The sequence below is a fragment of the Schistocerca serialis genome, chromosome 4 (assembly GCF_023864345.2).
Source record: "Schistocerca serialis cubense isolate TAMUIC-IGC-003099 chromosome 4, iqSchSeri2.2, whole genome shotgun sequence".
Lineage (NCBI taxonomy): Eukaryota > Metazoa > Arthropoda > Insecta > Orthoptera > Acrididae > Schistocerca > Schistocerca serialis.
In genome coordinates, this window is record NC_064641.1 from 623001629 (window position 1) to 623015402 (window position 13774).

At 38.6% G+C, this 13774-nt stretch overlaps 1 protein-coding gene across 1 annotated transcript in view; it reads left to right on the top strand.

The window, feature by feature from the left end:
- LOC126474909 (monocarboxylate transporter 2-like) overlaps positions 1–8832 on the top strand; it is a 97336-nt gene extending 88504 nt beyond the window's left edge. The window contains exons 8-9 of the mRNA XM_050102405.1: positions 3855–4046; positions 8254–8832. Of these exons, the coding sequence (XP_049958362.1) occupies positions 3855–4046; positions 8254–8393 (332 nt within the window). The 3' untranslated portion in view covers positions 8394–8832. The remainder of the gene's footprint in view (positions 1–3854; positions 4047–8253) is intronic.
- Positions 8833–13774: the final 4942 nt, after the last annotated feature.

Genomic DNA, 13774 nt, shown 5'->3' on the forward strand with positions numbered 1-13774 from the left:
AAACTTTGGGTAATCTAACGAATCAAGTGGACCAGCGGAAGAAGGAAATTAAAAAATATGCATAAAAAGAGAGGAATAGAGCGATATATAATTCAAAAGCCACTTAGTAGTGAAATTTGTACGAAGTGCAAGGAACCCAAGGCGCAATGGCTGCAGGAAAAATGGGAAGAAATAGGAAACGAAATAGTCAATCGTCGTTAAGCACAGAGAAAAGTCAAAACAAACTTCCGTGAATTGAAACGAAAACGTCAAAATTAAGAATGCACGAGGGATTCCATCATTAAACCCAGAGAAGAGAACAGATAGGCGGGAAAAGTACCTTGAAAGCCTCTGTGATGGGGAGGAATTGCCTGATGACATAACAGTAGAGGAATTGGGAGTTGATATCGAAAACATAAAGTATCCAGTTGTACAGCCAGGGATTAACTGAGGTTTGTAAGACTTGCTGTAAGATAAAACTAAGTGGGAGAAGTGGAAACAAAACGACTACTCATGTTGGTTTGTAGAATCTACCAGTCTGGAGACATGTCATCAGGCTTTCGGAAAAGTATCATACACAGTCGCAAAGAGAGTAATGACATATAAGAGCGAGGATTGTCGCACAACTAACAGCTAATGCGTCGACAGTGTGACAAGAATAATATACAGAATAATGGAGAAGAAAACTGACAATCAGTTAAACGACGACGATTTTCGATGTAGGAAAGGTAAAAGTATGGAGGTAGACTTCTGACGCTGTGCTTGATAATGGAAGCAAGATTTAAGAACATCAAGACACTTTCATCGGATTTGTCAACTTGGGAAGAGCGTTCAGCATTGTAAAAAGGTGAAATGATACGTATGAACTGTACGGAAAGAGGGGTAATGTATAACATGCACAAGAATTACGACGCGACACTAATTGTGGAAAACAAAGTGCTCGGATTAGAAAGGGTTTAAGAAATCCATGTAGTGTTTCGTCTCAACTGTTCGACCTGTAGACTGAAGAAGCAATGACGGAAATGAACGAAGGTTTAGGAGTGAGATTCCGATTCCGTGTGAGATGATATCAATGCTAAGATTCATTGATGACGTTGCTATTCTCACAGCAGAAGAACTGCTTAATAGAACAAACAGCTAATGATCACTGGAGACTGATAGACAGTAACCTGAAGAAAGATGACAATAACGAGAAGTAGCAGATATGAAATTGGCATTAACTTAGCAATAACATTGGGAACCACAAAGTAGACAAAGTGAAGGAATTTGGTAAACTGAAAAAAAGGACACATAACAGACAAAGGAAGGTGGACACACAATGTAGACCAACATATACAATGAGGGCATTCCTGAATAAATGAAGTCTGCTAGTATAAATCACAGGCATTAATTTTAGGAATAAATTGCAAAGAACGCACGTTTCAAGCACTGTATGGTACTGAATCATGGACAGTGTGAAAGTCGGAAAAGAAGTGGATAAAAGCATTTGAGATGTGATGGATAGAAGGAAGTTGAAAATTAGGTAGACTTATAAGGTATGGAGAGATTATCTGCAGAACCCGTGAAGAAAGGAACATATGGAAAATACTTAAAAGAGCAAGGAACAAAATGATAGGACTTGAGTTAACTCATCAGGGAATAAATTCCATGGTACTTGACAGAGCTGTAGGGAGTAAGAACTGTAGAAGAAGGCACATATTGTAATATATCCAGCAAATAATTGAGGACGTTGAGTGCAAGTCGTACTCTGAGATGAAGAGGTTGGCACAGGAGACCATTTCCTGCCTGGGTACATCAGTCCAGTCAGAAGGTTGATGACTCAAAGCTCTTAAATAAAAGTTATTTGGATGTACACTACATACAGACATAATGTTTATTTCATTGCATTCATTTGTTAAAATACCTTATCTGTAACCAAAGTAGAAGTAGTCACAATCAACCTGCAGTAGCCCATTGCAAACAGTACAGTAAGGTGCTTAAAAATGTAGTAAAAATGTTTCTGTTACTGATAAATCAGACATATGTACAGTATTTTACAATCATTTTCGGAGCATTCCTGGTGAATTAAATAAAAAATTAGTTTCTACAGGGAATCATATAACTCTCTTGGCAAATGCCTTCCCGAGATTGATATCTGAAATACTCCTTTGTGATACAGACAAGGGGGAGACAGAGTCAATAACTAAATCGCAAAAGACTAAGGACTCTCATGGATAAGATGCAGTGCCTAGCAGAATATTAAAGTACTGTGCTGCACATGATAGCTCTGTATTTAGCCATATTTGTAATTTTTCCTTTGGAATGGTCAGCTTCCTGAACAATTAAAGTGCTCAGTATTAAAGCTACTTTATAAAAACGTAGAAAAGGATAATTTAGACAATTTTAGACCTATTTCTATGACATCAGTGTTTGCTAAAGTTATTGAAAATGATTATACCTTAATTTATCTGATAATTGATCATTTTATATCGCGCAATTTGCTATCAAATGAACAGTTAGGCTTTAGAAGTCGTTTAACAACTGAAAATGCTATATTCTCTTTTCTCTGTGGGGCACTGGATGGGTTAAACAAAAGGTTTCGAACGCAAGAAATATTTTTTGATTTAACTAAGATATTTATTGTGTTGATCACAAAATATTGCTCCAGAAGTTGGACCATTACAGAATAAAGGGAGTAGCTCACAGATAGTTCGCCTCTTACTTTAGCAACAGGCAGCAAAAAGTCATTACCCACAGTGTTGAGAATGGCTGTGATGTGAGTGGGATATTGTCAAATGGGTGGTGCCCCAGGGATCGGTGTTGGGGCCACTCCTGTCCCTTATTTATATAAATGAGATGTGCTCTAGTATTGTGGGTAACTTGAACATATATCTGTTTGCTGATGACATTAGCTTGGTAGTAATGAATGTTGTGTGCAACATTGGCTCAGTTTCAAACAATGCAGATCATGACATAAGCTAAATCACAGGAAGACTCAGATTTTACAGTATCTAACATGTAATTCAACAAAACCTGACATCTTAATTTCTCAGAATGGTCATATGATTAGTGAAACTGAACAGTTCAGATTTCTTGGTGTTCAGATAGAAGAAAACTGTCGTGGAAAGCCCACGTTTAGGATCTTCTTCAAAGACTTAACGCTGCCATTTTTACTATTCGAACGGTATCTCAAGTAAGTGATCGTTGGACACGATAATTTGTCTACTTTGCTTATTTTCATTCGCTTATGTCATATGCTATTATATTTTGGGGTAGTGCTTCCCATCCTAAAAGGATATTTTTAGCTCAGAAGCGGGCGGTTCGGGCAATAAGTGGTGTAAGTTGGCGAACATCTTGTCGACCTCTGTTCACTAGTCTGCTTATTTAGACATTATATTTGACAATATATGTATTATTCACTGTCTTTTCTTGTAAACAACATCAGCTTATTTCCAAAGAATAAGCAGCTTTCACTCAGTTAATACTCGGCAGAAATCAAACCTGCATTTGGATCGGACTTCCTTAACTCTTGTGCAGAAAAGTGTGCAGTATACTGCTGTATCCATTTTCAATAAGCTACCACAAAAATTCAAAAATCTTAGCAGTAATCCACGCGCTTTCGAAGCTGAAGAGTGTCCTCATGGGTCACTCCTGTTCTGTCAAGGAGTTCCTTGAAAAATTAAGCTGATTCTTGTTGTACTGTTGATTGCGTTAAACTAATGGCTTGACTTTTTCGGGTTCATTAACATTTTATTTTTATCTGTTACTACTTTTACATTGTAATTTCTTTAACTGACACGTTCCATGACCTTGGAGATTTGCTCCTCAATTTGGTCCTATGGAACGTGACGTATAAATAAATAAAGTCAAACAAGTAAGTATTCCTATGTTTGCAGTGTACATCTTCTTCGCGGATTACACGTCCGTTATGGTGCTGTCTGCACTTCTGGGCTACTCCAAGTGCTTCATCCTGTGCGTATTCACACTGGTCCTGGGAGAGGTGTGCAGCCCGGATCGTTTCCCCGCTGCCTTCGGACTGCAGAGTGTCTTCACTGGGCTCCTCAACGTCGCCTTCGGGCCTCTCCTAGGTAAATATCTGAAGGGCCTCCCTAAAAGGCTCAGACGATAACTACACGTAGATTTATGTGTTTGGGTTGCATATAAGGCTTTTTTCCGATTAGGCGACTCTCCATCCAGTCCAGAGATTTATAGCTTTAGGATATACTCCATCATCTACTTTTTTTTAATCACCAGTCTTGTGCCAAAGTCTTCATTTCAGAGTTACATGTGCTCCCTTTGTTGGATGTGTTCCAATCCCTGTCTTCTCCTACAGTCTTTCCCTCTATAACTGATTCAAATACGACGAAAGTTTTCCTTGAGGCTTAACACATAGACTATCATCCTTGTCTCCTCTTGTCAGTGTTTCCCATGTATTCCTTTCTTCGTCGAGCTGTGAAGAACCTCCTCGTTCCATATCTTGTCAGACCACTTAATTTTCAACATTCTTCTATAATACCACATATCACATACTTCGATTCTCCTCTTTTTCGCTTTTCCCAGAGTTCATCATTCACTTGCCACAGATTGCTGTGCTCCAAACGCACATTCTCAGAAATTACTTCCTGAAGTTAAGCCCTAAGTTTGATACTAGTAGATGTCCTTTGATTAATGACGCACTCCGTGTTACTCTACATCCTCCTTGCTTCGTCCTCCACATATTATTTTGATTTCAAGGTAGCAAAATTCCTTAACTTCGTTTGCTTCATGGTCGCCAACGTAAATATTACATTTGTAGCTACTCTTATTGCTGATGCTTTCGTATTGCTTCGGTTTAGTCTCAATCCACATTCTGTTCTCGTTTGACTGTTTATTCCATTCAGTAGGTTCTGTAAGTATTCTTCTTCAGTTTCATTGAGGATAGGAATAATATCAACACATCTTATCATTGACAATCTTTCTCCCTGAATTTTAATCCCATTTCTGAAACTTTCTTTCATTTCTGGCTTTGCTTCTTAGACGTGTCGATTCAATAGTAGGGGCGAAAGACTGTAGCCCTGTCTTACATCCTTTCTAATCCGAGAACTTTGTTCTGGGTCTTCTATTTTTATGTTTGCACCATGTTATACTGTCGAATGGCTAGCTGCTGAAATTAATTGATTCTACATTCAGAAGATCAAAATTAAGTAAACACTACATATTGTGTATTTTCTGTTGAAACTGCGAAAAGAAACTAGCACCACGTCTATTTTTGGTTACATCATGTTGTTTAAGTATTGCATATTTTCTCATTCTTAAATTAGATACAGCGTTATCACACTAAATGGATAGAATTTTTGATTATCATGGAAAAAACATTTGTTGATCCACAGTACGGAAATTTTGTAAAATCACACACTTTTCATAGAAAATAAATGTGGTTTATTACTACGTCTAAGAAAACTCAAATACTTCACAAAGACTTTGAGACAGACACGAAGACACTAAGACAGACCTCGCAGTTACTATCTTGATAGTAATGGCATCTTTTTAATAATTAATGTAATATTTTTCATTATCAGATAATTAATCAGTGACAATCGATTTGTCACTTTACAAATGAATTTATAAATTATTATTCATCGTAATTTACTTAACACTTCCTCCAATTATTAATAATATTACAGACACTCAGGGAATATACAGTTTTTTTCCATAGATGCACATTATTTTACATTAATTCACTCTGAATTTGGTACTTGTTTTGGGGATTAACAATTCCTCAAATTATGCAGTGGTTGTTTAATATGGCGTTATTGTGTACAATCATATTCTGAACAAGAATACTTTTGTATAAATTCTATGATATTATGTTATATCTAACAGCGACGTAATTATTGAATGCAAAAGTGTGTTTTAGATTTTTCAATAACATAAATAATACCTCATTCACTTACCAACATGTTAAACATCTACTTATCAGCATCTTGGAATGCCAGACTGTCTACGTCTAGCCTTTAGATTATAGAAAACGCATGTGTTGTATACTTTAATGAGCCTCTGTATTCGCTACTATATTATTCAGCTATTGAGACAATTACGTTTCAAGAAGATCCTGACGTTTTGGTTCACGACACAAAGAAATACATCTTACAGATGAGGTTTCAGTTCCTTGTGAAATTTGATGAAACACATCAAATAGAGTGACGTAGTTTGAAATAGACATAAAAACAGTGGAACAGAAACTGGGCTAAGCGTCGAAATTGACAAAAGTGAAATTGTTGAGGAAAACTGAAGTGCATATAGAATGGATAGGGTAATGGGTTATGGATTACACTGGCGTAGTGAGCTACATATTAATGATATGTCATCTCAAAAGCTTAGTTATTCACCAAGTTTTACATCCCCGGATGAACATACGTCCTAACTTTCAACTTACGGAAATATCAAGTTTTTTAAAGTAATTCATTTCAACAACTGAGATTTTCGTCACTGTACCTAACCTGCAGGATACAAAGAAAGACTTATCTGAGCATATGTGAAGGTCTTTACTTCTGCATCTAGGAAAAAGCACAACAACACAACATTTGATCTGTAAAAAAATGTCGTAAATTCTGCACTATAAATGCTGCAAAATACTGACACGAATTCTTTACAGACGAATGGAAAAACTAGTAGAAGCCAACCTCGGCGAAGATCAGTTTGGATTCCGTAGAAACACTGGAACACGTGAGGCAATACTGACCTTACGACTTATCTTAGAAGAAAGACTAAGGAAAGGCAAACCTACGTTTCTAGCATTTGTAGACTTAGAGAAAGCTTTTGACAATATTGACTGGAATACTCTCTTTCAAATTCTGAAGGTGGCAGGGGTAAAATACAGGGAGCGAAAGGCTATTTATAATTTGTACAGAAACCAGATGGCAGTTATAAGAGTCGAGGGACATGAAAGGGAAGCAGTGGTTGGGAAGGGAGTAAGACAGGGTTGTAGCCTCTCCCCGACGTTGTTCAATCTGTATATTGAGCAAGCAGTAAAGGAAACAAAAGAAAAATACGGGGTAGGTATTAAAATTCATGGAGAAGAAATAAAAACTTTGAGGTTCGCCGATGACATTGTAATTCTGTCAGAGACAGCAAAGGACTTGGAAGAGCAGTTGAATGGAATGGACAGTGTCTTGAAAGGAGGATATAAGATGAACATCAACAAAAGCAAAACAAGGATAATGGAATGTAGTCTAATTAAGTCGGGTGATGCTGAGGGAATTAGATTAGGAAATGAGGCACTTAAAGTAGTAAAGAAGTTTTGCTATTTGGGGAGCAAAATAACTGATGATGGTCGAAGTAGAGAGGATATAAAATGTAGGCTGGCAATGGCAAGGAAAGCGTTTCTGAAGAAGAGAAATTTGTTAACATCCAGTATTGATTTAAGTGTCAGGAAGTCATTTCTGAAAGTATTCGTATGGAGTGTAGCCATGTATGGAAGTGAAACATGGACGATAAATAGTTTGGACAAGAAGAGAAATGTGGTGCTACAGAAGAATGCTGAAGATTAGATGGGTAGATCACATAACTAATGAGGAAGTATTGAATAGGATTGGGGAGAAGAGAAGTTTGTGGCACAACTTGACCATAAGAAGGGATCGGTTGGTAGGACATGTTCTGAGGCATCAAGGGATCACCAATTTAGTATTGGAGGGCAGCGTGGAGGGTAAAAATCGTAGAGGGAGACCAAGAGATGAATACACTAAGCAGATTCAGAAGGATGTAGGTTGCAGTAGGTACTGGGAGATGAAAAAGCTTGCACAGGATAGAGTGGCATGGAGAGCTGCATCAAACCAGTCTCAGGACTAATGACCACAACAACAACAACAAATGCGTAATGACATAATCGGCTTCGAGCCCCGAGTCACGTGACTTAGATGTTGATTTCAGTAAAATGACGTCATGCGCAGTGTCCACTCTATATATCTTTGATTTCACCATAATTTTTTACATTTGCCACATTACGTGAAATGAATTGCAAAAATAGTATTAAACTGTGCAGAGCAAAGCAAATGAAAAAAAGAGAAAAACCCATTTTAGATTGAGCTTTACAATTACGCACTAGTTTTATTACAGGAAATAATGTAATGTTGTTTCAATAATTTTCTTTCAGTTTTTATAGTTCAATCAATCATTAAATCAAAATAGTTTATAACATATTTTGTAACAACAAATTTAAGCCTTCTGAATGTGTAAAACTTGTAATTTAAATGTTAAATTCCGTACTACAATTCACAGGTATCAGCACACTAATACAATTCCGTTTCTCTTTTTCAGGTAAACTAAAGGATTTGACTGGCAGCTTTAGTTCAAGTATCTGGGTTCTTACCGCCCTTGGCCTGCTGTGTGTAATACCGTGGACCCTGGAGCTTTGTGTGACTGAAATAAGAAAACGAAAGAAGAAGGCGCACGTGTGAAAGGAAGCCAAGCATCTCCTCGACCCTACTCTGATCATCGGCAGAAGTCTCCGCCGTACGCCGTATCACCTTGCAGATATCAGGACTAGGCCGTAGATTGTGCTAACTGTTAGTATTTCCCTGCATGTATCACCGGAAGACGCGTGATCTACATATGTCTCGCTAGTAACGTGTTAATTCAGACGAACTTTAAACCAGGAGGTAGATGTGACAATGGGCACTTAGAAGGACGTGAATGTCCATAAGCTCAGCTATTAAGTTAGCGCAGAGATCGATTTTAACTGCGCACTTGACTCTCCATCATCTGTAAAATGCAGCTCGTCTGACGTTTGGCAGTCATGTTATACCAGTGTTGTGGCGACATTCTTCGTGAATTTATGTGTAGCCCGAGTGTCCTCAGGTATCGGCTTAGTAATTCGTCACATGAAATGTGCAGATACACGTACTTTTATGTTTTTACTGTACAGAACAAACATCATTAACTTAATATACGTATGTAACGATAATTTATTTTCATTCGTATACATTTTGTAATGCTTTTAGAATCAATATTGTTCTGACACGGCAGATTTGTTAGGTATGTTGATAATGCTTGCAAGGTTAACAGAGGTTTCCTCTCATGAACTATGTCGTTTTCTTCTTGTTACTCTCCTGTACCCAGTTTCCTACAGGACATCGTTTTCTTTTTGACGAGCTATATCTACATTTCATATATTACGACTGACTACTAGTCATACTGTTGCAATAAAAGTAGACATGTGCACACAGTAGTCCAGAGGTGAGTACACGATGAATTTAAAAGAAATCGTAAGTTTCAGACTAACCTCCATTAACATAAAGTCCTGCAATGTCCCGAGAAAGAGCTTTGGGACTTTGTGAAAGAAATATAGACTGAAAATGGTCCACCTATAATTACTTTTTACCTACAGCATGATTAGAAATTTGAAGGAAGGTCAGCGTTGGCCTTAATATTGATGGTTTATTGATAGCAAAATCGATTTTCAATCACATAGTGATCATCTTCAGTGCTATGGTGTACAAATTAAACTCATAGGCACTGGTATCAAGTTATGATCAGTAACCAAAGCTAAGAAACGATCACAATAGAGTTATTGTGATTGTTTGCTAGCTTTGGTTACTGATCATAACTTGATACCAGTGCCTACGAGTTTAATTTGTACACCATAGCACTGAAGATGATCACTATGTGATTGAAAATCGATTTTGCTATCAATAAACCATCAATATTACTGCCAACGCTGACCTTCCTTCTAATTTCACGTATATGGTCGTTGTGCACACAGCACTCCATGGAGTCGCCAATCACTACAGAATGTTTGTGTTTCATGTAAATACATAAAACTGCAACCAGTCACTTTTTTGAATAGTTATTTATTATTCCATGAACCGGTTTTCGAACTTTCCAGGTTCATCTTCAGATGTTTTTTGGAAGTTACGTCACAATCTCTAGCATTATGCTGGGTGCTGACCCTGTGACAAGAAGATGGAACACGTTTTAATGTATCGCCATGACTATTGTTTATGTGTCGATATGGATGAAAATTTAGTTTTTTACTTACTGCGACAGTATGGGCTTCTTTTTTCGATAGTGTCCATCTGGCTGCTTCCATTTTGATGGCCAGTTGCTACATCACTTCACACACTTTCACGAATACAGATTGTGTGCAGAGACGCGGAGAATCACGTTGTATACCCATCGTGGACGAGGTAGCTCATGGCAGCAGCAGTGTCTGCCCACATGAGACGAGGCAAACAGTAAGCTGTTTGTTCACAGGGGCGGCAGATAGCAGCTGAACAGCCGCTCTGCCCCGCAATCGAACGACAAACTTCCGATATAGGAGTCTGGCAGCAGCTGAGGTAGGACCGGAGAGCACCACCTCCACAATATTGGGTTCAGCGCAAACCGTAGAGCAGCAGCTAACAGCGGCACAGTTTGGAGGTGAAACGCTGTTGATTCACATAGACTCGTAGGCTTTCTGAGTGTCGTAGATCCTCCTTGGAGATGGTGACTGGTATTTTTCCAGAGGGCATGCAGCTTTACTGTATGGTTAAATGATGATGGCGTCCTCTTGGGTAAAATAGTCCCCCATTGGGATCTCCGGGCGGGGACTACTCAGGAGGACGTCGATATCAGGAGAAACAATGTGCGAGGTATAAGAAATGTGGAAAAAGAAATTACTCTGGAATTCTGATTCTGAACTAACTGCAACAAAGAAGAAAGAAGGAAGACATAATTTGTAATGCAGCTATTTACAAATAACATTAATTCATTCAGAATGTTCCATAGATCCCATAAGAAAGTGTCACTTTATAAATTTTAAGGGAGAAGAATAGAAATATCTTATGACCTCTGAATGAACAATTAACTGACTTTAACCGTACCACTACCAAGATTTTCTTGTTTCACTTAGTACCACTCAGTTTATGATGACCCCAGTAGTAGAGGTGCAGTATACGTTCTGGCAAAAAGAACTCTGACTCAGCATCCATTAGCACCTTTTGGCCATTGTCATATTGAAAGCCACTGAAGACATGTGCCGAGGTCACTGAGGGAGGAGAGATGGAGGTTGTACAATGGGAATCAAGCTCCATCTCGGTCCAATAGGAATCATTCACGTTCTCTGCTCTGCTCTGGACGGACCCCTTTGATCCATTTTGTATTGAATTCTGCACTTATAATAAATTATTCCAATTATCAAAATGATCTGAACGATCAGACGGGATCGCACCAGCATTATACTGGCGTTACACACGTGTTATGCCAGCATCGCACTGACATCAATGTCATCATTTGCTCTCCATTCGAGGCCTGTGCTCTATGAGAAGCAGAGTTAAGCAAGTGTCAGGACTTGACGCATATCAGCTGTTGTGTGCGTGATCACGATTGCGTCACCGTCCTGGTTTTAACATTGAAGCATTAAGCGAAGAATGTCTCTTTTTGTGGATGCATTATTTCAAAGTATTTTTCTTACGCGAATGTGAGCTCTTTTATTAAAAAAATTTTTCAAGCTGCCTGTGAGAAACACAAAAAAACGAGTATGGACTGTACATTTAGATCAACAATATTAAAAAAATCAGCTCGTGGCTGAAACGAATGGTAGAAATTCTATTTTCATGTGTTTTATAAAAAGGCAAATTGAATCTCCCCACTTCTCTTGTCTTCATCTAAATAAGCAGAAGTGTCTCTGTAGTAGATATATCTTTGATTTATAATTAATTACGTTTATATATTTGTTACCTTTTACAGCTAAAAGTACTCCTCGCAATTATTAAGTTGTACATAAATTATGATTTTGACATATTTGTTCCAGAAAAACTAGTTCCAACCGAAAGCTCAGCAGGTCATTGCAGAGAGACGCAATGTGCCAAATACAATTCGCATTCAGTCATTGATTTCATTTTGCTATAAGCAAAACGAGCTCTTGAGATTATTTGCGGATCATTTAACAGCGACTTGCTATTATTTTGTACAAGCGCAAATTACGTATGATCCGGCCACTGTCTCCGAACTCCGAATTTACTGCTCTCGCTTCTGTCAGATACAGACCTCACGAAAGTGATGTTCGTGTTAAAGTGCTACGGCTCGTAAATGGTAAAAGCTTCAGGAGCGAATTTTATTCTGAAATCATTGTATTCTTTTTAGATGCGTATGAGATGCAGTAGGAAGAATGCTCGTCACCACCAACAGTGACCGTTACTCTATTTCTCAATGACAAAAGAACTAAATTCATTTCACAATTTGACTTTTACAAATTTTGCTACTTTATTCAAACACCGGAACCTAAAAAAACGCGTCATTGACGTGCACTTGCCTCATATGTAGCGGTAGTGTTTTAGCATACGTCGCGCGACGGCTCTTTGAACTTGAGGGGTGCCGCCGGTACACGCCATGTTATACGAGGGCTTACTGAATGTGGCGTCTGACGGCCATGCTTATTCCACTTCACACTGCACGCAGAGGAACTTTAGCGATAACCTTCATCCATAAAAACTATACAGGATCAAAAATTAATGTTAAGAGCCTCGCCTTGTTCCTCTAGTTCTGATATCCTCAATGCGTATATTTAAAAACTTCGCACAGAGAAGAAATATAAACAGACCGCCTAAAATGCAGAAACACTATGAAACACTATCAGCAGGGATTTGAGACTATCCTATACCACATCGCAGCGATATACATCAACTGTTGCCGCTATCAATACCATGGCATACCTGTCGTATTAAGGTACTGTTATTTTCTAATGACTTAAAATGTAAAAGCATAGATCGAGGGTTCAACGTAGACTGAGACTAATAATTTCACACAACGAATGAGGCGCATTATTCACCAATCAAACAGCTCCTGTGCTACTAGACTACCCTAAAACCGTTAAAGCACATATCAAGTGGAATACTGTGGAATCAAACTTAATGTGTGATAGCCTTCCCATTCAGAGTGCTGTGAGTAAGTGTATGGATTTTTACGAAATGTATGGTATGCACTTACAGAACGGCTCTGAGAACGTTTTTGCAAAGAATTTTGATCGGTATTGTGCCTGTATATGGTATATCATCTCGAAGAGTTTCGTGCACCTGAGGTGGAACACATCGACATTGTGGTATATTCATAATAATAAACGTACAAGGTGAGTCTATTTTATTTCAATAATCTCTGATTTGTGAGAAATAAAACAGTAAATCACCAACATTATTTGCGGAGCGAGAGTACTTCAATCACCGTTGTTGCAGAAAAACTGCCACTCGAGGAGAAGTCGCAGTGTGAGCTGTGGCACACTACTGGCCATTAAAATTGCTACACCAAGAAGAAATTCAGATGATAAACGGGTATTAATTGGACAAATATATTATACTAGAGCTGACATGTGATTACATTTTCACGTAATTTGGGTCCATAGATCCTGAGAAATCAGTACCCAGAACAACCACCTCTGGTCGTAATAACGGCCTTGATACGCCTGGGCATTGACTCAAAACGAGCTTGGATGGCGTGTACAGGTACAGCTACCCATGCAGCTTCAACACGATACCACAGTTCATCAAGAGTAGTGACTGGCGTATTGTGACGAGCCAGTTGCTCGGCCACCATTGACCAGACGTTTTCAATTGGTGAGAGATCTGGAGAATGTGCTGGCCACGGCAGCAGTCGAACATTTTATGTATCCAGAAAGGTTCGTACAGGACCTCAACATGCGGTCGTGCATTATCCTGCTGAAATGTAGGGTTTCGCAGGGATAGAATGAAGGGTAGAGCCACGGGTCGTAACACATCTGAAATGTAACGTCCACTATTCAAAGTGCCGTCAATGCAAACAAGAAGTGACCGAAACGTGTAACCAATGGCACCCCATACCATCACGCCGG